The sequence below is a fragment of the Coregonus lavaretus genome (genome assembly GCF_964263955.1).
Source record: "Coregonus lavaretus genome assembly, contig: HAP1_SCAFFOLD_3352, whole genome shotgun sequence".
Classification (NCBI taxonomy): Eukaryota; Metazoa; Chordata; class Actinopteri; order Salmoniformes; family Salmonidae; genus Coregonus; species Coregonus lavaretus.
The window spans coordinates 38,314-64,411 of NW_028156416.1; the positions used below are offsets into that span (position 1 = coordinate 38,314).

Below are 26,098 nucleotides of genomic sequence, written 5' to 3' on the forward strand. Positions count from 1 at the left end.
GCCAACCAGCAAACCAGTCTGCTCCAACCCAGGTCAGCCAACCAGCCACCCAGTCTGCTCCAGCCCAGGTCAGCCAACCAGCCTCCCAGTCTGCTCCAGCCCAGGTCAGAATACCAGTCTCCCAGTCTGCTCCAGCCCAGGTCAGAATACCAGTCTCCCAGTCTGCTCCACCCAGACAGTCACCCACAACTGCAATCCTTATTGATTCAAATGGGAAGTTCTTAGTCCAGGAAAGATTATTCCCTAGACACCAGGTGTATAAGTTCTGGTGTCCTACAACTGAGAGTGCAATGCAGCTACTCAGTCAGACCAGGATTGACACCCCCGACAACGTCATCATCCACACTTCCCAGGAAAGTTGATCGAAAAAATAAATCAACAGATCACTGTGGACTGTGCCTCACTGCTCAACGGCTCACCACCCCACTCTGACATGTGAACATTTATACGATAATGTACATCTTGATCAGGACAGTATCAGAACCTTTGCCAAGGACCTAAAGGATGCAACACTTGGCAGGGACCCACACACCCATCACCTCAGCAACAGAGCCCCCCCCCCTCCCCCCCCCACTCCCCCCGCCCCACCTTCTGAAACAACAGTACCCCCACCATCCCCAAGAGAGAATAGCCAGACACGGCTTATTACAGCCCAGCTCTACAAGACCAGGCCCAACACAGCACAGATTTACCAGACCAGACCCGCCTCAGGACAGCACGACCAGACCCGTCCCATCACAACACAGCTCTACTAGACCTGGCCCATCACAACACAGCTCTACTAGACCCGGCCCATCACAACACAGCTCTACTAGACCCGGCCCATCACAACACAGCTCTACTAGACCTGGCCCATCACAACACAGCTCTACTAGACCCGGCCCATCACAACACAGCTCTACTAGACCTGGCCCATCACAACACAGCTCTACTAGACCCGGCCCATCACAACACAGCTCTACTAGACCTGGCCCATCACAACACAGCTCTACTAGACCCGGCCCATCACAACACAGCTCTACTAGACCCGGCCCATCACAACACAGCTCTACTAGACCTGGCCCATCACAACACAGCTCTACTAGACCCGTCCCATCACAACACAGCTCTACTAGACCTGGCCCATCACAACACAGCACTGCCCACTACTCCAGGGTCGGGCAGAACACTGTCCTTCAGAGAAGTACACCACATGATGCAGTCCACACCATGTATCATTCAGATCATCAGCCTACATATGCTGAGGTAACCTCTGGCAAAAGACACCTAGAACTATCAGAGATTGGAGAGGTGCGCCAACTACTGCATCTAATATGCAGACTACTGGGATAAACAGACCCTTTCATTCACACGCACGCACACACGCACACACACAGACACAGGGTTGCAGATTGCTTTGTACTTATTTTTTGGGCCATTCTTATTAATTTGTTTACAACTATCCTTTATTTTAATGCCACTGGTATTTTAATAATAGTGATGTGTAATGGTGTGTGTGTGTGTATGTGTATATGTATGTATATATGTGTATGTGTATATATGTATGTATATATATATGTGTATGTGTATATGTATGTATGTACAGTGGGGAAAAAAAGTATTTAGTCAGCCACCAATTGTGCAAGTTCTCCCACTTAAAAAGATGAGAGAGGCCTGTAATTTTCATCATAGGTACACGTCAACTATGACAGACAAAATTAGAAAAAAAATCCAGAAAATCACATTGTAGGATTTTTAATGAATTTATTTGCAAATTATGGTGGAAAATAAGTATTTGGTCAATAACAAAAGTTTCTCAATACTTTGTTATATACCCTTTGTTGGCAATGACACAGGTCAAACGTTTTCTGTAAGTCTTCACAAGGTTTTCACACACTGTTGCTGGTATTTTGGCCCATTCCTCCATGCAGATCTCCTCTAGAGCAGTGATGTTTTGGGGCTGTCGCTGGGCAACACGGACTTTCAACTCCCTCCAAAGATTTTCTATGGGGTTGAGATCTGGAGACTGGCTAGGCCACTCCAGGACCTTGAAATGCTTCTTACGAACCCACTCCTTCGTTGCCCAGGCGGTGTGTTTGGGATCATTGTCATGCTGAAAGACCCAGCCACGTTTCATCTTCAATGCCCTTGCTGATGGAAGGAGGTTTTCACTCAAAATCTCACGATACATGGCCCCATTCATTCTTTCCTTTACACAGATCAGTCGTCCTGGTCCCTTTGCAGAAAAACAGCCCCAAAGCATGATGTTTCCACCCCCATGCTTCACAGTAGGTATGGTGTTCTTTGGATGCAACTCAGCATTCTTTGTCCTCCAAACACGACGAGTTGAGTTTTTACCAAAAAGTTATATTTTGGTTTCATCTGACCATATGACATTCTCCCAATCCTCTTCTGGATCATCCAAATGCACTCTAGCAAACTTCAGACGGGCCTGGATATGTACTGGCTTAAGCAGGGGGACACATCTCGCACTGCAGGATTTGAGTCCCTGGCGGCGTAGTGTGTTACTGATGGTAGGCTTTGTTACTTTGGTCCCAGCTCTCTGCAGGTCATTCACTAGGTCCCCCCGTGTGGTTCTGGGATTTTTGCTCACCGTTCTTGTGATCATTTTGACCCCACGGGGTGAGATCTTGCGTGGAGCCCCATATCGAGGGAGATTATCAGTGGTCTTGTATGTCTTCCATTTCCTAATAATTGCTCCCACAGTTGATTTCTTCAAACCAAGCTGCTTACCTATTGCAGATTCAGTCTTCCCAGCCTGGTGCAGGTCTACAATTTTGTTTCTGGTGTCCTTTGACAGCTCTTTGGTCTTGGCCATAGTGGAGTTTGGAGTGTGACTGTTTGAGGTTGTGGACAGGTGTCTTTTATACTGATAACAAGTTCAAACAGGTTCCATTAATACAGGTAACGAGTGGAGGACAGAGGAGCCTTAGTTAGTTAATCATTAGTCTAATAGTTGTTTTTCATTTTATTGTTTTCATTTATTTTATTTCTCACATTAAACAGACATTTGAGAAGGATTTGAGAAGCGAATTGCTTGCAGTTGTACCTATGACACACAGACACACTAAAGCTGTACAGTGTAGTTAGAAAAGTCAGTTTACATTATTTGCAGATGTGTTCCCTTTTATTTACAAATCGAAAAATGTAACATTTGAAATGAATGTGACAGAACAGTTAAGCCAAGAGTTCCTGTGGGAGTCTTCTCCTTCAGTCTTTTTGCCTCCTATGCCTCGTTTCCCATTATATGGGATTTTCCCAATGCCAACTTCACCTGAGACAGCCACTATCCAGTGTCATGTGTTGCTGAATTACAGATCTCGCTATCCCAATGTCGCTGCTGTCCATGGTGCTGAAATATCCAATCTCGAGCTATTTGCATACATAGGACCATCCACACTTGACACCACACACACAAGTTAATGCTTTTTCTCTCACACACTTTTGAACATTGCACAACCTGCAACAAGACACTGAAACAACACTTAATTTCAAGTTTGTTTTTTTCTGAATAAGATGAAATCAATGTGTGGAAGGAGATTGGACAATGTATAGGCATTCCCTATAGCTGTTTTTGACTGGAGCATGATCCGATTGCTTTGTTTGAGCCAGAATGGAAATTTGGTCTGAGAAACGACGCCCATTTTAGCATGACTATTTCAGACAAAATTAACTTTATGTTATATGTAAAAATATAAATAAGGCAATGTTTATATGTCACGCCCTGGCTCTGGGGACTATGTTATGTTGAGCCAGGGTGTGTAAGTCTATGTTTGTATATCTATGTTGGCCTGAGTGACTCCCAATCAGAGGCAACGAGTGTCAGCTGGTTGTCTCTGACTGGGAGCCATATTTAACTATCGGTCTTTTCACTTTGTGTTGTGGTTTCTTGTTCCGTTAAGGTTTGTTCGTGTTGTAACCTTAGACGTCACGCATCGTTGGTTATTGTTTTGATCGTGTTGATCAGTTAATAAATATATATTATGTTCACCTTCAACGCTGCGCATTGGTCCTCTCTCGTAGACGAGCGTGACATTATATGACCCCCTTTCAAACAGTCACTTATTTATCACTTTCTTGCAGATATACAGTGCATTCAGAAAGTATTCATACCCCTTAACTTATTCCACATGTTGCTTTCTTACAGCCTGAATTCAAAATGGATTCAATTATAACATTTTCTCTCACGCAGCTACACACAATACCCCATAATGACAAATTGAAAACACGCTTTTGAAATTTTTGCAAATGTATTGGAAATTACATACAGAAATATCTCATTTACATAAGTATTCCCACCCCTGAGTCGATTAAAGCTGTGTCTTACTTGATAAATCTCCAAGAGCTTTGCACAACTGGATTGTAAAATATATGCATTATACAATATATAGACAGACATTTTTTTTTTGCCATAGGTTTTCAAGCCGAATTAAGTCAAAACTGTAACTAAGCCACTCAGAAACATTCAATGTCGTCTTGGTAAGCAACTCCAGTGAATATTTGGCCTTGTGTTTTAGGTTATTGTCCTGCTGAAGAGGGAATTTGTCTCCCAGTGTCTGTTGGAAAGCAGACTGAACCAGGTTTTCCTCTAGGAATCTGCCTGTACTTAGCTCTATGCCGTTTATTTTTATCCTAAAAAAGTATCTAGTCCTTGCCAATGACATGCATACCCATAACATGATGCAGCCACCACCATGCTTGGAAATATGAAGAGTGGTACTCAGTGATGTGTTGTGTTGGATTTGCCCCAAACATTAGGCTTTGTATTCAGGGCATTAAGTTCATTTCTTTGCCACATTATTTGCAGTTTTACTTTAGTGCCTTATTGCAAACACAATGCATGTACAGGTTTCCTTCTTTTACATTTACATTTTAGTCATTTAGCAGACGCTCTTATCCAGAGCGACTTACAGTTAGTGAGTGCATACTCTGTCAATTAGGTTAGTATTGTGGAGTAACTACAATGTTGATGATTCATCCTCAGTTTTCTCCTATCAAAGCATTAAACTTTCTAACTGTTTTAAAGTCACAATTGGCCTCATGGTGAAATCCCTGAGCGTTTTCCTTCCTCTCTGGCAGCTGAGTTAGGATGGACACCTGTATTTTTGTGGTGACTGGGTGTATTGATACACCATCCAAAGCATAATTAATAACTTCACCATGCTCAAAGGAATATTCAATGTCTGCTTTATTTGTACCCATCTACCAAAAGGTGCCCTTCTTTGCGAGGCATTGGAAAACCTCCCTGGTCTTCATGGTTGAATCTATGTTTGAAATTCACTGCTCGACTGAGGGACCTAATAGATAATTGCATGTGTGGGGTACAGAGATTATGTATTCGTTCAAAAATCACTATTATTGCACACATAGTGAGTACATCTAACTGATTATGTGACTTGTTAAGCACATTTTTACTCCTGAGCTTATTTACACTTGCCATAACAAAGGGGTTGAAAACAAATTGATTAGATTACTAGATACTAGACTCTGTCAATATGTTTTTGGAAGTGGCTCTGCATTTCTTGCATACATATCATATTTATGTAAGGATTATGATGACTTTCTAAAAGGACAAAGCTGTTTATGTGTGTTCCCTTGTCTCCACTGTCACCACATCCCTCGATGCGTGCAAACAGAGCATCTATATCAGGGATGGGCAACTCCAGTCCTCGGGACCTGATTGGTGTTACACTTTTTCCCCAGCCCCAGCTAACACGTTTGACTCTAATAATCAAGTGCTCATGGGTTTCAGTTTAGAATGCAATAAGTTTAATCATCTGTGTTTGCTAGGGATGGGGAAAAAGTGTGACACCCCTCCGACCCCCAAGGACTGGAATTGTCCATCCCTGATCTATATGGTAGGACCAGTACCAGACCTGAATGAATGTGTCTGTTTTGAATATTCACGGAGACAGAATGATGTGGTTGATAGCAGAGACGTCATGCCCAAAGGGGGCACAGGGTCACTTGCCCCCTCAGATTTGTGATGTTTAAATTTGTCTTGTTATATTTTCTCTGTCATACTACTAACCATGAAGTTGGCTTTAGCTAGCCCAGATAGGATCCCAATCTCCCAACCTAATAACTACACTGAACAAAAATATAAACGCAACATGTAAAGTGTTGGTCCCAAAATCCCAGAAATGTTCCATTTGCACAAAAAGCTTATTTCTCTCAAATTGTGTACACACATTTGTTTACATCCCTGTAAGCAAGCATTTCTCCTTTGCCAAGATAATCCATCCACCTGACAAATATGGCATATCAAGAAGCTGATTAAACAGCATGATAATTACACAGGTGCACCTTGTGCTGAGGACAATAAAATGCCACTCTAAAATGTGCAGTTTTGTCACACAACACAATGCACAGATGTTTCAAGTTTTGAGGCAGCGTGCAATTGGCTTACAGACTGCAGGAATGTCCACCAGAGCTGTTGCCAGATACGTTTATGTTAATTTCTCAACCATAAGCCAAGGCGGCTTTAGAGAATTTGGCAGTACTTCTAACTGGCCTCACGACTTCAGACCACTTGTAAAGCAGCATATGGGCGAGCTGTTGGCTGATGTCAACGTTGTGAATGCCCCATGGTGGCATTGGGGTTATGGTATGGGCAGGCATAAGCTACGGACAATGAACACAATTGCATTTTATCGATGACAATTTGAATGCACAGAGATACCGTGGGATAGTGTACGTGCACAAAGTGAGTTTGTAACATGTATATCATTCTTGCTTGTTGTTCTTTATAGTTACTACCATTGCCTATTGTAAGTTGCCTCTCTGTGTTTTACTGTGTTGTGTAATACTCCGCAGGTAGCATTATGCCATTAATACAGCCCTTCCTTTGTTAATAGCGTTGTTGCTCTACTTGTGCTATCAGTTATTGTGCATATTCATTACCCCTGTTATCTGTCCATTACAGGACCACTATCATTCCACTACCTTTCCATGTCCATTTCATCCGTTTGTGTCAATAAAGTATCCTTGGATGTAACTCTGAGGTTGCCTTATTCCCCTCTTACCGAGGGAGGTGAAAGCGCAACCTGGTCTCAAAACATTTCAAGGCAAAGGGTGGCTACTTTGAAGAATCTCAAATCTGAAATATATTTTGATATGTGTAACACGTTTTTGGTTACTACATGATGCCATATGTGTTATTTAATAGTTTTGAAGACTTCACTATTATTCTACAATGTAGAAAATACACAAGACACAGAGGAGGAGAAACTATCCAACACCCTGGGAGAGAGAACGAGTGACCTCAGTCGAACTCATAGCCAGAAAGATGGGTTAGATACAGGAGAGGAGGAGGTTACCCCGGATGCCATCACCCCTGCTCCTGTGATCAGGCCAACGGGCAGGCGGAGCGAGAGGTCATAGTGATAGTGATTCACACCCAGAGAGAGACAGACAACCCATACAACCTCTTGGCTGAGATTAACCACACAGAGGTAGAGGTAGAGGGCCTTCAGGGCAAGCCAGTCAGTCTGCCTGCTCTGATCCTCAAGTCAATTGTATTTAAATTCATATTCATTAAAGATTTTTAGTCAAGACTTGAAAAGTGCCATTTATTTCAAATGATAATTATTCAGTGTCTGCAACCCTCAAGAACCAGGGTGAGTCTGGGTCCCCCTTTAACTGGGCAAACACAACTTGCATATCGTCATAGACTAGGCGGAAACGTTCATCTTTTAACTTTGCTTAAATAAAACAATGCATTTTTCATAGTGAGCAAGAGTTTTCTATGATGATTAAAGTTTTTTGGTCGCGCCCTCCACTTTTTTTGTCAAATAATACATCTAAAAAAAATGTAATAAGTTAATTATTAAAAGCATTAAAATTGGGATTGGGATGTTTCCCACTTATTTATACAACCTACTCCACAAAGTTTAGAGAAATGTTCTGAAATTAATTAAGAATTAAACAGAAGAAAATCAGAATTGAAGGCAACTATAATGCAAAGAATTTAATGGTCTATGGTTCAATCCTGTTTCTGGTCTAATGAATAATTAATATTGTTCCTCCTCTTCCTTGTGGCAAGCGCAGCAGCACACTGCCCTCCAAAGCCTGCAAAAAAAACGCCGGACTGCCCCTTTCCTCGCCCTGCATGGAACATCCAGGGTCACCTCCTTGGTGACGTGTGGGGTGACGTCCAGGGTGACCACAGCAACATCCTCTGGAAAGGGACAAAAGTGGGGCAGAATGTAAATAAATGCAAACCGTAGGTTCTAAACACTGGCCAGTTGAATGGGATCTTTTATTTCAGCTCATGAAACATGGGACCAACACTTTACATGTTATCATGATGAACGGCACCTGTCAGAGTGCTTTCTATAAGTCTTACTCACCTGCTTGGATGTCAGATGGCAGAGTGGCGTAGACGGCCACCATGAGAGGCTTTTCTTCAGGTGTGACGTCCGCAACCTCCAAGAGTGCAGAAGCAGGGTATTTATCTGTGTTAGGGGTGAGGTCCAAAACCTCCAGCTGAGAACAAGCCGGATCTGCCTCTGTGTTAGGGGTGATGTCCACAACCTTCAGGTGGGTAGAAGCCGGGTCTGCCTCTGTGTAAGGGGTGATGTCCACAACTTCCAAGTGGGACGAGACGGGTTCTGCCTCTGTGTTAGGTGTGACGAATACAATCTCCAAGTGGGAAGAGACGGGTTCTGCCTCTTTGTTAGGGGTGATTTCCACAACCTCCAGGTGAGAAGAAGCCGGGTCTACCTCTGTATTAGGGGTGATGTCCACAACCTTACGGTGGGAAGAAGCCGGGTCTGCCTCTATGTTAGGGGTGATTTCCACAACTTCCAGCTGGGAATAAGCCGGGTCTGCCTCTGTGTTAAAGGTTATGTCCACAACAACTAGGTGGAAAGAAGCCGGGTCTGCCTCTGTGTTAGGGGTGATGTCCACAAGCTCCAGGTGGGAAGAAGCAGGATCTGCCTCTGTGTTTGGGGTGATGTCCACAACCTCTAGGTGGGAAGAAGCCAGGTCTGCATCTGTGTTAGGGGTGATGTCCACAAACTCCAGGTGGGAAGAAGCAGGATCTGCCTCTTTGTTTGGGGTGATGTCCACAAGCTCCAGGTGGGAAGATGCCGGGTCTGTCTCTGTGTTAGGGGTGGTTTCCACAACCTCCTGATAGGAAGAAGCCGGGTCTAACTCTGTGTTAGGGGTGATGACCACAAACTTCAGGTGGGTAGAAGCCTTCTTAGCCTCTGTGTTAGGGGTGATGTCCACAAGCTCCAAGTGGAAAGCAGCCAGGTCTGCCTCTGTGTTAGGGATGATTTCCATAACCTCCTGGTGGGAAGAAGATGGGTCTGCCTCTGTGTTAGGGGTGATGTCCACAAGCTCCTGGTGGGAAGAAGCCAGGTGTGCCTCTTTGTTAGGAGTGATGTCCACAACCTCCAGTTGGGAAGAAGCAAGGTGTGCCTCTTTGTTAGGGGTGATGTCCACAACCTCCAGGTGAGAAGAAGCCGGGTCTGCCTCTGTGTTTGAGGTGATGTCCACAACCTCCAGGTGGGAAGATGCTGGGTCTGCCTCTGAGTTATGGGAGATGTCAACAACCATACGGTGGGAAGAAGCCGGGTCTGCCTCTGTGTTTGGGGTGATGTCCACAAGCTCCAGGTGGGAAGAAGCCGGGTCTGTCTCTGTGTTAGGGGTGGTTTCCACAACCTCCTGATAGGAAGAAGCCGGGTCTAACTCTGTGTTAGGGGTGATGTCCACAAGCTCCAGGTGGGAAGAAGCCAGGTGTGCCTCTTTGTTAGGGGTGATGTCCACAACCTCCTGATAGGAAGAAGCCGGGTCTAACTCTGTGTTAGGGGTGATGACCACAAACTTCAGGTGGGTAGAAGCCGTCTCAGCCTCTGTGTTAGGGGTGATGTCCACAAGCTCCAGGTGGGAAGAAGCCAGGTGTGCCTCTTTGTTAGGGGTGATGTCCACAACCTCCAGCTGAGAAGAAGCCGGGTCTGCCTCTGTGTTATGGGTGATGTCCACAACCTCCAGGTTGGAAGAAGCAGGGTCTGACTCTGTGTTAGGGGTGATGTCCACAACCAATGGGTGGGAAGAAGCTGGGTCTGCCTCTGTGTTATGGGGGATTTCCACAACCTCCAGGTGGGAAGAATCCTGGTCTGCATCTGTGTTTGGGGTGACAATTAAAATCCTGATTGGCTTTACTACTACAAGGCACCAGGATGTCATGACAAAAGGCATATGTCAGAGTGTTCTCTATGAGTGCTACTCACCTGCTTGGATGTCAGCTGGTAGTGTGGCGGAGAAGGCCACCACTAGGACAGGGGGAACTGGCAGGGTGTCTGCAGTAGGCTGGAAGTAGCTTTTCACCTCGTCCGCCACAAAGGCACAGACAGAGCTCATAAAAAAAGGGGTTGTGAGGTCATCCAGGGAGAAGGACTGGCTGATTCTCCCAAGGATCGACCTCACAGAGTCAAAAGTAGCAGCCCGGGAGAAAGGGGTGTGAGGAGAAGAGGCCTTCAACATGCTGGAGAGCTTCTCCCCTACGGCCACCACCATACTCACAGCCATCCCGCTTAGGAGGATGGGGTGATCTGAATGGCCTTCCTCTGGCTGAAGCCACAGGGCCAGGAGGATCCTGGGCACCAGCTCCACCACCACCTGGGATGGGCTGAGCAGGTTGCTACAGGGCTTATTGGACAGCTTGTCCTGAATGCTCCTCACAGCTCTCTCCATGATGATGTGGACCTTGGGGTCGCTGAAATCAACAAAAAGCAGCAGAGAAAGCTAAACAATGTGCAATGTTCACACAGAGAACACTGCCCTAGTTTTTTTCTGCATAGCTCCAGATGTGTAGATGAATGGAGCAAGCCGTATGCGGGGCAGTACATGGAACTCACATGTCAGCGCCAGCTGGAGAGGTGGGGTGCATAGAGCGGCGGAGCTTGCAGACAGCCTTGTGCTCCATGTCAATCATTTTTAGGCAGGTGTTTACTTCCCAGGTCTGCCGTAGGAAACAGGAAGTCCCATTAGTGTAATTTCACAACAGATATATTCTGCTGTACTAACTAGTTGTTGAAAGGCTAGAAAAGAGCTCACTGACTGATAGTCTAAGTCTCTAACTCTCATTCTCTTACCAGCCGAGCGAGTTCGTTCCCCTCCTCCAGGGTTTCCTTCCACACCCTTCAAATAAAACACAAAGCATTTCAACTTTCCTGGCTTCCTATTTATCTGTTGTTTATTTTACCCACACCTCCTGGAGTGCTGCTGGTGACAGAGAATGGCAGTGAAGGTGAGAGCTGACGTGGTACTCACCTCTCCCTAAGGGATTTTTTGCCCTGAGACACCAGCCAGTCGCTCATGTGCTCCATGGTGACATGGGGCGAGACCTGGCCTCGACTCTGGAGCAGCAGATAGTGGACCATGAGCTTCTTCTGCAAGATGAGGTAAGGTGTGAGACCGTGCCACTAAAGACCATATAATGTGCTTTCAGAAGGGCCTCTCGTAACATTTCACAACTGCTCATGTCTCACAATTTGCAAGTGATATTAAGAACTCTTATGACCATCTTCTCTAAACTGTCTTGAAATAAAACTCTTGTTTTGGGATTAAATCTATCTCTTTCTTTCTGTGGTTACTGTTTTTGTGGGATGAATCTTACCTGTTTATTGTAATATGCTTCCTCCCAGCAGGCCTGCAGAGTCTGAAAATAAAGGCTGCTTCTACAGAATTCCTTTGAAAATAATTAAAATAAGTATGCTTTATTAGGTACATTATGCACAGGCATTTACAGTATGCCAAAAGGAATATCTCCTAAAATTACCTTAGTGGGACCATAAGTGAACTCAGGAATGCTCCCAATCCTATCCATGGTCAGAGGGGGACGAAATGCAGCGCTATAAATATACGGGATGCTCTAGAGATAACAGGAATTACTTAAAGTCGCGAATGATCAATGCCTGTGGAATCGTCCAATTTGCTGCGCTGAGAATTGAGTTGTAGGCGATATTTGGTTATGTTTGGCGCAACATACATGTTTACATTCTATTGCCATGGAGAAATTGAGTTTCTAGAACCTGTTTTCTTCTATATCTTTATTTCGTGAAAGATTAAGATCTTTTTTTTGTCATAATGTGTATATGAGGACGTTGGAGCCCGTTCCGATTCATGACGCGGTTATCCAGGTGCAAGTTGCATAGACCTACTAATCAAACCTTGGCTTACAAGTTAAATTAAATTAGTATATATGCCTATACAAATCTATTGACCACGTCCATTTAAATCAATGATTGTCAATTGAAAATCTGGTTGTTGTGTTATCCTGTTGTGCGTGTCAGGTGTCCTCTTAAGCACGTTATTCCAATATTTCCTAGAATTGACGCAGGTTACACTTTTGCAAAACTACTCGGTTAAAAATAAGAGCATGAATGACAATAAAGGTATGACTTGAATTATATGTGTAGTAGTGTGATGTTGTTCCCCTAGATTATGCACCAAATTGCACACAAGGACAGTTCAAGTAGGCCAGGTCAAGAGGGGATGTTAAAAAGTTAATAATAATAGTAATTCAATGTGGTTTCTTTATTTAATTACAGCTCCATAGCTAATGTTATTTTTTGGTGTACAAACATTTTTATGTATCTATATTGTTAATACACCTAATTGTAAAAGTTGTGTATATTTTGGTTTGGTCCATCGCGGGTTATCTGTATTTATGTACCCTCTTATTGTTCTCTTTTGCCTGACCTTCAACTAGCAAGGTATGTTGTCCTTGGCGCCGTAATTTGTCGATATAAAACTGTGGTAAAGTTACACAAAGTGCTGTTACGCAACTACAGGTTTTGTTACAATGTGGACAATATAAAGATGTATGTTAACAACTTTCACCGAGCTCGCTAATTAGGGTACCTATTGTAACTCGGGAGTATTTGGGGCAGTGTTTGAGTGAGTTTCTATGTGCTCACGCAGGTGCCCGAGAGCTGTGGCTGCACCAAGGGCTAAACTATTGTGTGTTGTCTCTTCGTGTACAGGTATGTCATTTATTTTGTCAGAATTATGTTGTATATCATTTTACTTGTATTGTATAGTGTGTTGTTAGGCACTGAATGTGTGCATGCAGCACCTGTTCTCTTTTGCCTGACCTTCAACTAGCAAGGTGCCCGAGAGCTGTGGCTGCACCAAGAGCTAACATATTGTGTGTTGTCTCTTCGTGTGCAGGTCGAATAAAAATTATCCAACCATCAGAATTCCAGTTGTGGCAGTGTCCTAATTACGTGACCTGCCGACTGGTCAGCTCAAGCCGACCGCCGGAGCTGTGCATGTGGATGAGGTGCACGACCTGCGCATGTGAATTTGTTGATGGCTTACTGTAAGTGAATATATACTGTAAACAGTGAAAGTGAATGTAGCATATTCATTAGATACAGGTATTCGTGCTTATTTGTATGTTTTGGATGAATTTGTTTATTGCATTTTTTGGGGGGGGTATTTGAATGCACTAAATGCACCCGTGTTATGCTGGGGATTTTAGTGTGGGTAGAGGGAGGGGTGTCCTTCCATTTACACCAATTGTACAGTCAGCTCCTGGGAGTAGAGCGTTTGCTAGTCCTGAGTTTGCAAGCACTGGGAGGGGTAGGCTGTTTGTTCCACCTGACCAGGGTATCCCACCTCTGTCTTTTGATGTACCATCATCCACAGTACTCGGTGATAATGGGACGCCTCCGAGTCAGCTTAGTGACCTTATTAAGCAGATTGGTTCAGAGATAGGAGAATCTATCAGAGCGAGTTTACTGCAGCCTGGGGTTTCAAGTCTTTCTCCTGCCCGTCCCCCTCACCAACCCCAGCAGTTTCCCCTGCCTGAGCAGTGTGGGTCAACCTTTATTGATGCGTCCAAGCTGAATCTGGTTGTGAAGTCAGATGTTAGTGCTCCACCTCTTTTTAGGGGTGATGGCTCAGATAAGTACTCTGTCCTGGAGTGGGAGGAGTTAATGGAAGTCTACCTAGAGAAGAGGGGTTACACTGGGTCTGGGAATGAGATGAGGATTCCTAGTCAATGAACTTGTCATAAATCAACATAGGATAGGCCCTCTTCCCCCCCCCCCCCCCCCCCCCCCACAAGACTCATATATATATATATATATATATATATATATATATATATAGGAAATGTAAGCAATGGTTGAGCTTCTTCAGTTTGTGTCACAAAGTGGATAACTTTCTGTGTCCCTTTCAGAGTGAGTGACAAATTTACTTTATATAGTGTACCAAGAGTTGTTCCCTCGCTTACGGCCATACCAGCCTGAATACACACGATCTCGTCCGATCTCGGAAGCTAAGCAGGGTTGGGCCTGGTTAGTACTTGGATGGGAGACCGCCTGGGAATACCAGGTGCTGTAAGCTTTTTGTCCCAGTAGAGCGTGCTCTTGTGTCATGGAGCAACTGCCTTTTATTTATCACCCTAATAATATCATGGATTGTTATTGGACTAAATGCAGTTTGTGTGCTGCCCTGCCCTGATCAAATCAAATAATGGACAGTGCGTTTCCCTCAAAATATAGGCAGTACATGCAATCTTAGTTTTTAGTCTAGGAGACAGTCAATGTCTGTAGTCCATTAGGGCACTATAAAATCCCTTCAATGTTTTGCCTGATTCCGTTAATTCCCAAGTTCCCTTTTCTCCGTTTAGATTTCCCCGTTGACCGTTTGTCCCTGTTTTGGCAGGTTTTCGCTCTCAAAAGTACACCTTTTTAATAGCAAAACAGCACAATTGGATGTTCTATGTCCACAACAATGTTTAAACCCTATCAGGTGACCATTTGTGAGGTCTGGGAAAAATGTAAGACATTTAGATTTTGGGGTGTAGTTACCCTTAAATGCAAGCGTGCACCAGGAAGAGACCTTTGTTTGGTTAAGCGGTGTTGCTGTAGAACAAATGGCCACTGGAGTGATGCAAATGATCACGGTATAATTCTGCCAGGCAGGCATAGGCTACTTTGTAGTTAACATTTACTTGCGAAGGTTTTGGGGAAAGCCATTCCTTCCCTACCAGAAGAAGGTTATCATTAGCATCATCGCTAACGGCTACACAAAGTGTAGACATACGCGCGCACCGCACACATGCACACAGACAGGGGCATTCCTGTGCCGTTTCAGAAAGTTCATGGAAATACGAATCACTGATGCATTTTGTTCATGTCTTATGATTGACTTGGGCAAATGAATGTGTTTTCTAACAAGTTGAATAGATTTAGTTGATTTCTTACTAAGGTCAATAAATGTTTGAATATTGTTGAATTTCGGTTTAATGTCTGGATTCCGTGATTCGGTCCGCAACGCTTATTTTATAGGGCCCTAGTCAATGAACTTGTCATAAATCAACATAGGATAACGATATTATAACCGCGATTGATAATAGACAGTACTGTGCAGCCGTCTTCATCGACCTGGCCAAGGCTTTCGACTCTGTCAACCACCGCATTCTTATTGGCAGACTAAATAGCCTTGGTTTCTCAAATGACTGCCTCGCCTGGTTCACCAACTACTTCTCAGATAGAGTTCAGTGTGTCAAATCGGAGGGCCTGTTGTCTGGACCTATGGCAGTCTCTATGGGGGTGCCACAGGGTTCAATTCTTGGGCCGACACTTTTCTCCGTGTATATCAATGATGTCGCTCTTGCTGCTGGTGACTCTCAGATCCACCTCTACGCAGACGACACCATTTTGTATACATCTGGCCCTTCATTGGACACTGTGTTAACAAACCTCCAAACGAGCTTCAATGCCATACAACACTCCTTCAGTAGCCTCCAACTGCTCTTAAACACTAGTAAAACTAAATGTATGCTTTTCAATCGAACGCTGCTGGCACCCGCCCTCCCGACTAGAATCACCACTCTCGACGGGTCTGACCTAGAGTATGTGGACAACTACAAATACCTAGGTGTCTGGTTAGACTGTAAACTCTCCTTCCAGACTCACATAAAGAATCTCCAATCCAAAGTTAAATCTAGAATCGGCTTCCTATTTCGCAAACAAAGCCTCCTTCACTCATGCTGCCAAACATGCCCTCGTAAAACTGACTATCCTACCGATCCTTGACTTCGGCGATGTCATTTACAAAATAGCCTCCAACACTCTACTCAGCAAACTGGATGTAGTCTATCACAGTGCCATCCGTTTTGTCTCCAAAGCCCCATACACTACCCACCACTGTGACCTGTACGCTCTTGTTGGCTGGTCCTCACTACATGTTCGTCGTCAAACCCACTGGCTCCAGGCCATCTATAAATCACTGCTAGGCAAATCCCCGCCTTATCTTAGCTCATTGGTCACCATAGCAGCACCCACCCGTAGTCTGCGCTCCAGCAGGTATATCTCACTGGTCATTCCCAAAGCCAACACCTCCTTTGGCCGCCATTCCTTCCAGTTCTCTGCTGCCAATGACTGGAACGAATTGCAAAAATCTCTGAAGCTGGAGACTCTTATCTCCCTCACTAACTTTAAGCATCAGTTGTCAGAGCACCTTACCGATCACTGCACCTGTACACAGCCCATCTGAAATTAGGCCACCCAACTACCTCATCCCTATATTGTTATTTATTTTGCTCTTTTGCACCCCGGTATCTCTATTTGCACATAATCTCTTGCACATCTAGCATTCCAGTGTTAATACTATTGTAATTATTTTGCACTATAGCCTATTTATTGCCTTACCTCCATAACTTGCTACATTTGCACACACTGTATATATATTTTCTGTTGTATTTTTGACTTTATGTTTTTTTACCCCAAATGTAACTCTGTGTTGTTTTTATCGCACTGCTTTGCTTTATCTTGGCCAGGTCGCAGTTGTAAATGAGAACTTGTTCTCAACTGGCTTACCTGGTTAAATAAAGGTGAATTTTTTTTTTTTTTTTTATAAGTTTGCAAATGTGATGATGCATGGAATGCTTGATATTTTTCATGGAGAAAATTAGCTTCGCCAAACTTGAGAGCAAGACTGGCCTAAACGCGCTAATGTTTTCCTTTGCTAATGTCCGTCCCGCCCCCCTGTCAGCTGTCAGTTTTGTCGATGACCACGTACATAAGACACGCCAATCACCGACACCTGAAGTTCCATGACCATCACAGCCCTAGTTGTATGCTTGAGTTTGTTCAGAGGAGGCTTTGAATAAAATCCGATCTGAGTGTGAAATGCCTTACTGAGGGTAAATGGAAGCTCCTCTTGTGCCCGGCTCAGCCTTATACAGTTTAAGGTACTTTACCGTATCCATTTCAGTAAGGCCAGATTGTCCAAATTCTACCCAAATATTGATGGTACATGTGACAGGTGTAAAAGCTCCTTGGTGGACTTGACCCACATGTTCTGGTCCTGTCCCCGTCTGGCAGATTATTTGTCCACTATTTAAAACCCTTTCTGAAGCATTTGATATAAAGTTGCAGCCTAGTGCAGAAATTGCTATTTTTGGAGTACCAAACAACAATCCTTCTCTGACCAATAGACAGCTAGATGCCATTGCCTTTGCCTCCCTGTTAGCCCGCAGAAGGATTTTATTGGATTGGAAATCTATCAATCCTCCCTTAGCCTCTCTTTGGCTCGAAGATCTGAAGCTGTTCCTAAAATGAGAAAAAATGAAGTTACCATTCGAGGGTCAACCAACTCATTTTATTCCTCCTGGGACCCGATGATATCCTATTTTGAACAGCTCCAAACACTTCCTCCAGATTAGTACTCTTGGCCCCACCTTGAGATTACTGCTATATAGGCCTATAAAATTACTTAATCACCTGAAATTGTTAGGCTATTACATTTTTGCTTGAAGTAACGTTGTTGTATACTTTTGTTTTGTTTTCTGACATGTAAGTCAATTACTTTCCCTTTCTTTTTAAATGTGTTTGGAGGCATTCTGGGGGGAGGGGGAGGTCAAAGGGGGACTAAAAGGGGAGAAATGTACCATGTCTTTACATGTTATCTTTCATTCATTGTGAATACAAAATATATAATTTTAAAGGGAAGGCTTTGAAGCCAGATTTAGCGGATTTTGCTGTTTAGTTTTCCTCAACCTGTGTTTTGTTTCTCTCTCCTCTCCCTGTTAGATGGTGAGGCTGCTTCTCTCCAGAGGAGCCAACATTAATGCCTTTGACAAGAAGGATCGCCGAGCAATCCACTGGGCTGCTTACATGGGTGATGAGTTTACCACATCATTTACATTCTGACTAATGTCCTTTATACCAATGAATGAATGAATGAATGGACTGTGTGTTAGTCTCACAGCTCAGCTGTATGAGCCACGTCTAGTGTGTTATTATGTCAGAATCATGTACTAAGTAGGTTGATTAGATGTTTTCAGTTGTACTAACATGATGTAGGTGTTGCTTATGGTGCTGTGTACCACTGTAAACTAATCTATCTCTCCCTCTCGCTCTCTCTACCTACCATAGGGCACATTGAGGTGGTGAAACTGCTGGCCTCTCATGGATCAGAGGTGTCCTGTAAAGACAAGAAGGCCTACACCCCTCTCCACTCTGCAGCCTCCAGTGGAATGATCAGTGTGGTCAAGTACCTCCTGGACCTTGGAGTGGATGTGAGTCAACACGCATTCAAATGTGTATTGGCGGCAGGTAGCTTAGTGGGTAAGAGCGTTGTGCCAGTAACCGAAAGGTCGCTGGTTCTAATCCCCGAGCCGACTAGGTGAAAAATCTGTCGATGTGCCCTTGAGCAAGGCACTTAACCCTAATTGCTCCTGTAAGTCGCTCTGGATAAGAGCGTCTGCTAAATGACTTAAATGTAATGTAAATGTGTAGTCACTGTTCAATTACAACTCAATGAAAATACAGAGCTCTAGTGGGTTGGCGAATGATTTCCTTTCAAGTAATGAAGAGATGGAGGTTGGAGCCAGTGTTTTGGGCCAGGGGGTTTTCAGAACCAAGTGACCTGATCAGGAATGTATTGTTTTGTTCCCCCCCCCCCCCCCCTCTCTCTCTCCACTCTTTTCCCTCCCTTGCTCCCTCCAGATAAATTAGCCCAATGGGTACGGTAACACCCCCCTCCACGTGGCATGCTACAACGGGCAGGACGTGGTGGTGAATGAGCTGATCGAGTGTGGCGCCAACGTGAACCAGGTGAACGAGAAGGGTTTCGCCCCACTCCACTTCACGGCCGCCTCGTGCCATGGGGCGCTCTGCTTGGAGCTGCTGGTGGGCAACGGGGCCCTCGTCAACATCAAGGTGAGGAGACCGGATGACCAACACTGTGTCTGAACTAAATAACACCCTATTCCCTATGTAGTGCACTACTTTTGACCAGGGGCCCATAGAGCAAGGAGCCGTGGTGACACTGGCTGTGTCCCAAATGGCACCCTGTTCCCTTTATAAGTACACTACTTTGGTTCAAAAAGTAGTTCACTATGAAGAGAATAGGGTGCCATTTGGGACGCACACACTGACGCAGCACATGGCTTAGTATTTGGCCCTGGTCTACATTCAAATACCAATGGAATAGGCCTAACAATGCAAACTAAATGCAATCAAGCGCTCCTCCAATACGTGTTTGATTTTGCCTGTGGTCAGCAGCACAGACTGCCGTGTGAACCATCTTTGTCTTTCTATCTGCAGAGTAAAGATGGAAAGACCCCCCTCCACATGACGGCCATCCACGGACGCTTCTCCAGATCTCAAGCCATCATCCAGAATGGTGAGTCGCTGTGAATGCTCTCAACTGAATATATATGAACCAGTAGGCTCTTCAGCATTGTCTTTAGTCTTCAAACCATGATTCACTGGCACAGAGCAATGTTACTTGCAATGTGGTTGAACATGATGCTTCATGATGCCTCTTGGGTCAAGTGGTTGACGTGTGTGTGTGTGTGTGTGTGTGTGTGTTCTGTAGGTGCTGAGATCGACTGTGAAGAAAAGAATGGAAACACACCCCTGCACATCTCTGCTCGCTACGGCCACGAGTTACTCATCAATACACTCATCACGAACGGAGCTGACACAGCCAAGTGAGAACACACACACACACAGTTTCCAGCAATAATGCAACATGCATCTGCAATTCTGTCATTGACCGAATTGCCGCTTGGAGACTATGCTCAACACATTGTGGTGTGTGGGGGGTTGATCTAAAATGTAAAAATGTGTTGCAGGCGAGGCGTCCATGGGATGTTCCCCCTCCACCTGGCTGCTCTCAGTGGGTTCTCTGACTGCTGTCGGAAGCTCCTCTCATCAGGCTTTGATATAGACACCCCTGACGACTTTGGAAGGACCTGTTTACATGCTGCAGCAGCTGGAGGGTGAGTGGACTGGTCCAGGCTTTACACCAAGGAATATTTAGTTCATGAACTGGAAAGCCACCAGAAAGAACAAACACATATTCACACTCTTACATTTCACATGGTTTAGCAGTATTGTTTAGAGTTATTTAAAAAATCGTATAGATCATTAGTGCGGTATCATTTCTGTATAATGTGGTTCTTTGCCATGGTGGTATTGACTTGCGCTCTGGTCTAAATTGTCTTTATATCTTCTTGAAAGAGAAGAGAAACCTGCAAACTGCTCTTGCTAGTATCACTTTTTATTATTGCTTTTAGTAGCATTATAAAAACAGTGATACTAGCAAGAGCAGTGTACGGGTTTCTCTTTTCTTTCAGGTTCTCATTGTTACCATCCACCTAATAGCTCAGATGAACGAGAGCCTTTCTGAACTTGATATCTTTTTACCATCCACCTGATAGCTCAGATGTACGAGAGCCTTTCTGAACTTGATATCTTGTTACCATCCACCTGATAGCTCAGATGTACGAGAGCCTTTCTGAACTTGATATCTTTTTACCATCCACCTGATAGCTCAGATGAACGAGAGCCTTTCTGAACTTGATATCTTGTTACCGTCCACCTGATAGCTCAGATGAACGAGAGCCTTTCTGAACTTGATATCTTGTTACCATCCACCTGATAGCTCAGATGAACGAGAGCCTTTCTGAACTTGATATCTTGTTACCATCCACCTGATAGCTCAGATGTACGAGAGCCTTTCTGAACTTGATATCTTGTTACCATCCACCTGATAGCTCAGATGTACGAGAGCCTTTCTGAACTTGATATCTTGTTACCATCCACCTGATAGCTCAGATGTACGATAGCCTTTCTGAACTTGATATCTTGTTACCATCCACCTGATAGCTCAGATGTACGAGAGCCTTTCTGAACTTGATATCTTGTTACCGTCCACCTGATAGCTCTGATGTACGAGAGCCTTTCTGAACTTGATATCTTGTTACCAGGAACCTGGACTGTCTGAATCTGCTGCTCAACACAGGGGCAGACTTCAACAGAAAGGACAGCTTCGGAAGGTCTGTCTGTGGCATCAAATAACTTTCATATGTGATCTTTATGATAATTTGGAATATAGTATAGGGGCATATAGGAATTATTATGGGAAAGATTGGGCGGCAGGTAGCCTAGCGGTTAAGAGCGTTGGGTCAGTAACCAAAAGGTTGCTGGTTCGAATCCCCTAGCCGACTAGGTGAAAAATCTATGTGCCCTGCAGCAAGGCACTTAACCCTAATTGCTCCTGTAAGTCGCACTGGATAAGAGTGTCTGCTAAATGACATAAATGTAAAATGTAAATGTTATACAGCTCCAATAAGCTGTTTCTGTTGTTGATGTTGAATGGTTTCTGTGCGTTCTTCTAGGAGTCCTCTGCATTATGCGGCAGCCAATTGTAACTACCAGTGTCTGTTTGCCTTGGTGGGGTCTGGGGCCAGTGTGAACGATCTGGATAAAAGGGGTTGCACCCCGCTCCACTACGCTGCTGCCTCCGACACAGACGGAAAGTACGTCTCACACCTCTCTTACTGTTGTGTGTGTTGTGGTGCCATGACCTTTCACATTTCACTGTAGTCTGGAGAGTATGTTGTGGTGCCATGACCTTTCACTGTAGTCTGGAGAGTATGTTGTGGTGCCATGACCTTTCACATTTCACTGTAGTCTGGAGAGTATGTTGTGGTGCCATGACCTTTCACTGTAGTCTGGAGAGTATGTTGTGGTGCCATGACCTTTCACATTTCACTGTAGTCTGGAGAGTATGTTGTGGTGCCATGACCTTTCACATTTCATTGTAGTCTGGGGAGTATGTTGTGGTGCCATGACCTTTCACATTTCACTGTAGTCTGGAGAGTATGTTGTGGTGCCATGACCTTTCACATTTCACTGTAGTCTGGAGAGTATGTTGTGGTGCCATGACCTTTCACATTTCACTGTAGTCTGGAGAGTATGTTGTGGTGCCATGACCTTTCACATTTCACTGTAGTCTAGAGTATGTTGTTGGCCGTGTTTGAATACATACTAGTGTTAAATCTGCAGTGGGAAAGCTTGGCCACGTCTCCTTTGGGAAAGTGTCTCTGCTTGCTTATCTGTCTGTCTTGATGTTGGTATAATGATTAGTGAACTCTTGACCTCTGACCTCTAGGTGTCTGGAATATTTGCTGCGAAACGACGCTAACCCAGGGATCAGGGACAATCAGGGCTACAACGCAGTCCATTACGCGTCTGCGTACGGACACCGCCTCTGTCTGGAGATGGTGAGTCAGAACCACAGGGGACTAGACGCCCTGCATTCACAGACCATTTTGTCTGCGTCCCAAATGAATGTAGGGCCCATAGGGCTCTGGTCAAAAGTAATGCACTATATAGGGAATAGGGTGCCATTTGGGACAGACGTTGATATTCAGTAGGTTTTAAGGTGTGGTTGCATGTTTGTCGTGGCCGCATCGTCACTCTTGATGTTCTTTTTCCAGATTGCAAGTGAAACACCTTTAGATGTGGTAAGTACCAGTTGGTTACTTTTCCTCACACTAGCTTGTTTAAGATACGAATGCAACACCCCAGTATGTCTGCAGGGGCTGGTCACTGAGATTTACAACATGAAACATGCTACTAGACTAACCTTCAAAGTAAATATGTTACAAGTCTAAACTGGCCCGTCCTTGTCTTTCCCCAGCTAATGGAAACCTCAGGGACAGACATCCTGAACGACTCTGATGTCAGAGCTCCCATCAGCCCCCTACACTTAGCTGTGAGTAAAGCCTACCTGCTCCTGTAGGGGTCTCGCCACATGACAAATGGCACCCTATTCCCTATTTAGTGCACTACTTTTGACCAGAGCCTTATGGGCCCAGATCAAAAGTACTGCACTACATGGGAAATAGGGTGCTATCTGGGATGCAGGCATGGTGTTGTTTTTCCACGAAAAGTTGATTGTCCAGACACTCACACACCATGTTCCTATCTGTTCCTGATTAGTGTAAAATACATGCATATTTTGACACGGTGATGATGAGGATGATTTCCTTATTTTGCCATTTGAGTTAATCAACCTCCAACAGAGGAGAAGTAGAGTGTTTCTAAATCTCACGCTTGGCAGGGACCTTCGATGTTGATGCTGGGCGGGAGAAAAAATGGGCACCCGATTTGAGAGACACTGGTCTACTTTAGGGGTCTAGGACTGTTTCTGTTCAGGCATACCACTGGTCTACTATAGGACATTGATTATATTAAGAGTGTATATCTGTTCAGGCGCACCACTGGTCTACTATAGGACATTGATTATATTAGGAGTGTATTTCTGTTCAGGCGTACCACTGGTCTACTATAGGACATTGATTATATTAGGAGTGTATATCTGTTCTGGCATACCACTGGTCTACTATAGGACATTGATTATATTAGGAGTGTATATCTGTTCAGGCATACCACTGGTCTACTATAGGACATTGATTATATTAGGAGTGTATATCTGTTCAGGCATACCACTGGTCTACTATAGGACATTGATTATATTAGGAGTGTATATCTGTTCAGGCATACCACTGGACTTTGCTTCAGACTGTGTGTTTGTTTCCATTCAGGCGTACCACGGCCACCACCATGCTATGGAGGTCCTGGTTCAGTCTCTGCTGGATCTAGACGTGAGGAACAGCCAGGGGCGCACCCCTCTGGACCTGGCTGCCTTTAAAGGCCATGTGGAGTGTGTTGACGTCCTCATCAACCAGGGAGCCTCCATCCTGGTTAAAGACTTCACCCTGAAGAGGACCCCCATCCACGCTGCAGGTACGCATAGGATATCACGTAAGACCTAGAGATTCTGTAATTCAAAAGTTTTCCTTACCAAGATGGACATTTGTTTGGTCATGTTGCTAGGACGCCAATGTCCACTCTAGGGATATTATATAGCATAGTGTGAAAATGCCCACTACACACTGATCTAAGGTCATTTTTTGTCATTATTGCTGAGGATCTGGGGAGGGTAAGCTGATCCTAGATCAGTGCACAGGGGGACTTCTATCCAGAGCCAGGTACACAGCTAGCAGGTGACAGGCTTCGAGGGCCTCAGCCCCAAAATGTTTTATTATCTGCTGTGTTAACATCATGAGGATGTCATTTACCAATACCACTGTTCTAGAAATCTGTCTGTTCATGTGAAGGTAATAGTCGTCCAGCAATCAGCTCATATCCTCTCTGTTTAGCCTCCTCTAGCTACCAACGGTCAATCATCTCACATTCTTATATCCTCTCTGTTTATCCTCCTCTAGCTACCAACGGTCATTCGGAGTGTTTGCGTTTGCTGATTGGAAATGCTGACCTCCAGAGTCCAGTGGACGTTCAAGACGGGAATGGACAGTAAATCAATACAATAATAATCAATTGGGTTTTGGATCCTGAAATAAAGAGATTTTGACACTAGTTCTACGTCCCAAATGGCACCCTATGCCCTACTTGGTGCACTACTTTAAACCAGAACCCTATGGGCTCGGGTCAAAAGTAGTGTACCATATAGGGAATAGGTTGCCATTTGGGACTCAGCCTGGTTATTACCAGTTTGTAATATGACCTTGTTGTCTTGTGTATCAGAACCCCTCTGATGCTGTCAGTGCTGAGCGGACACACAGACTGTGTGTACTCACTGCTCAACAAGGGAGCCAGCGTAGAAGCCAAAGACAAGTGGGGCAGAACAGCGCTACACAGAGGGGTGAGGAGGAGAGCTGGCTGTATACGCTCACACACAGAAAGAGACGGGGAGGCTCAAATATACATATTATCTTCAGAAAAGTAGTTGTCCATGGGTAGTGGTGTATTCATCCCTGTAGGGGGACCTGCCTCCAGACATCATTTGTAATAATTGATGATTCATTATTATATCATTGATTATTAGTTATTCAAATCCATTCTTGTCTCCCTGCCCTTCCTCCCAGGCGTTGACGGGTCATGAGGAGTGTGTGGAGGCCCTGCTGCAGCACAGCGCCAGCTTCCTGGTTCGGGACTGTAAGGGGCGAACCCCTGTCCACCTGGCGGCGGCATCCGGACACATCGGGGTGCTGGGGGGACTCCTACACGCCGCCCAGTCAGTGGAGACCCTCCCCGTCATCACAGACAACCAGGGCTACACGCCACTACACTGGGCCTGCTACAACGGTACGTACTGGACTAACGGAACACTAGATATTTTCTGATTTTCTCTCTTCAGCACCGTAAACATGTCCCTGAATTAGGCAGGCCATACAACTAGGGGTGTAACGATTCGATTTGTATCACGATTCGTGGTTGTCGATACGATTCAAGGACGATATTGGTTCATTTAGAACGATACGATCCGAAACGATTCAGTGACTTGAAATCGATTCAGTAACCTTTTAGCCAAAAATTCAACCAGTGTGACTGAAATAAATACCTGGATACTGGACAGTGCAGGTGAAGTTTCCTAGATTCCTGTTTCTTGTAAGGACCGCAATGGTGGCTTGATAATTTCTCGCTCGTCGGCTTCTCCTCTGTCGTCCGCCATGCTATGTTTTGTTGTCTTTGCGCCTTTGCGCTGCTGCTGGCGTGGGGCGATGACGTCACGGATAGGCAGACTGAATCGAGTAATGTTTAAAGCCTTTATCATTAAAAGTGCTAAGAAAAAACATCCATATAAAGTCTGACGTGCTTAAATCCAATGGGTTATTTCCTAGTATCGATACAATCGATTTATTACATTTTAAAACGATGTTAGAGTGATATATGTTGTCCAAAAGGCCAACTCACCGAGCACAGATCGATGTAGTTGGATCATAGGAATATAAATCGATACATCGATG

At 44.6% G+C, this 26,098-nt stretch overlaps 1 protein-coding gene and 1 long non-coding RNA gene across 2 annotated transcripts in view; both read left to right on the forward strand.

Annotated features, from left to right (window-relative positions):
* LOC311126365 (uncharacterized protein) overlaps positions 1 to 20,261 on the forward strand; it is a gene marked incomplete at both ends in the record, with an annotated part of 36,935 nt that extends 16,674 nt beyond the window's left edge. The window contains 6 exons of the mRNA XM_084200373.1: positions 18,060 to 18,147; positions 18,405 to 18,556; positions 18,987 to 19,190; positions 19,578 to 19,656; positions 19,852 to 19,966; positions 20,111 to 20,261. Coding sequence (XP_084056499.1) covers positions 18,060 to 18,147; positions 18,405 to 18,556; positions 18,987 to 19,190; positions 19,578 to 19,656; positions 19,852 to 19,966; positions 20,111 to 20,261 — 789 coding nt within the window. The remainder of the gene's footprint in view (positions 1 to 18,059; positions 18,148 to 18,404; positions 18,557 to 18,986; positions 19,191 to 19,577; positions 19,657 to 19,851; positions 19,967 to 20,110) is intronic.
* A 3,773-nt stretch (positions 20,262 to 24,034) lies between these two features.
* Positions 24,035 to 24,974, forward strand: LOC311126364. The gene is made up of 3 exons (XR_014612979.1): positions 24,035 to 24,074; positions 24,557 to 24,644; positions 24,876 to 24,974. It is a non-coding gene; the product is annotated as an uncharacterized lncRNA (long non-coding RNA).
* The last annotated feature ends 1,124 nt before the right edge of the window (positions 24,975 to 26,098 follow it).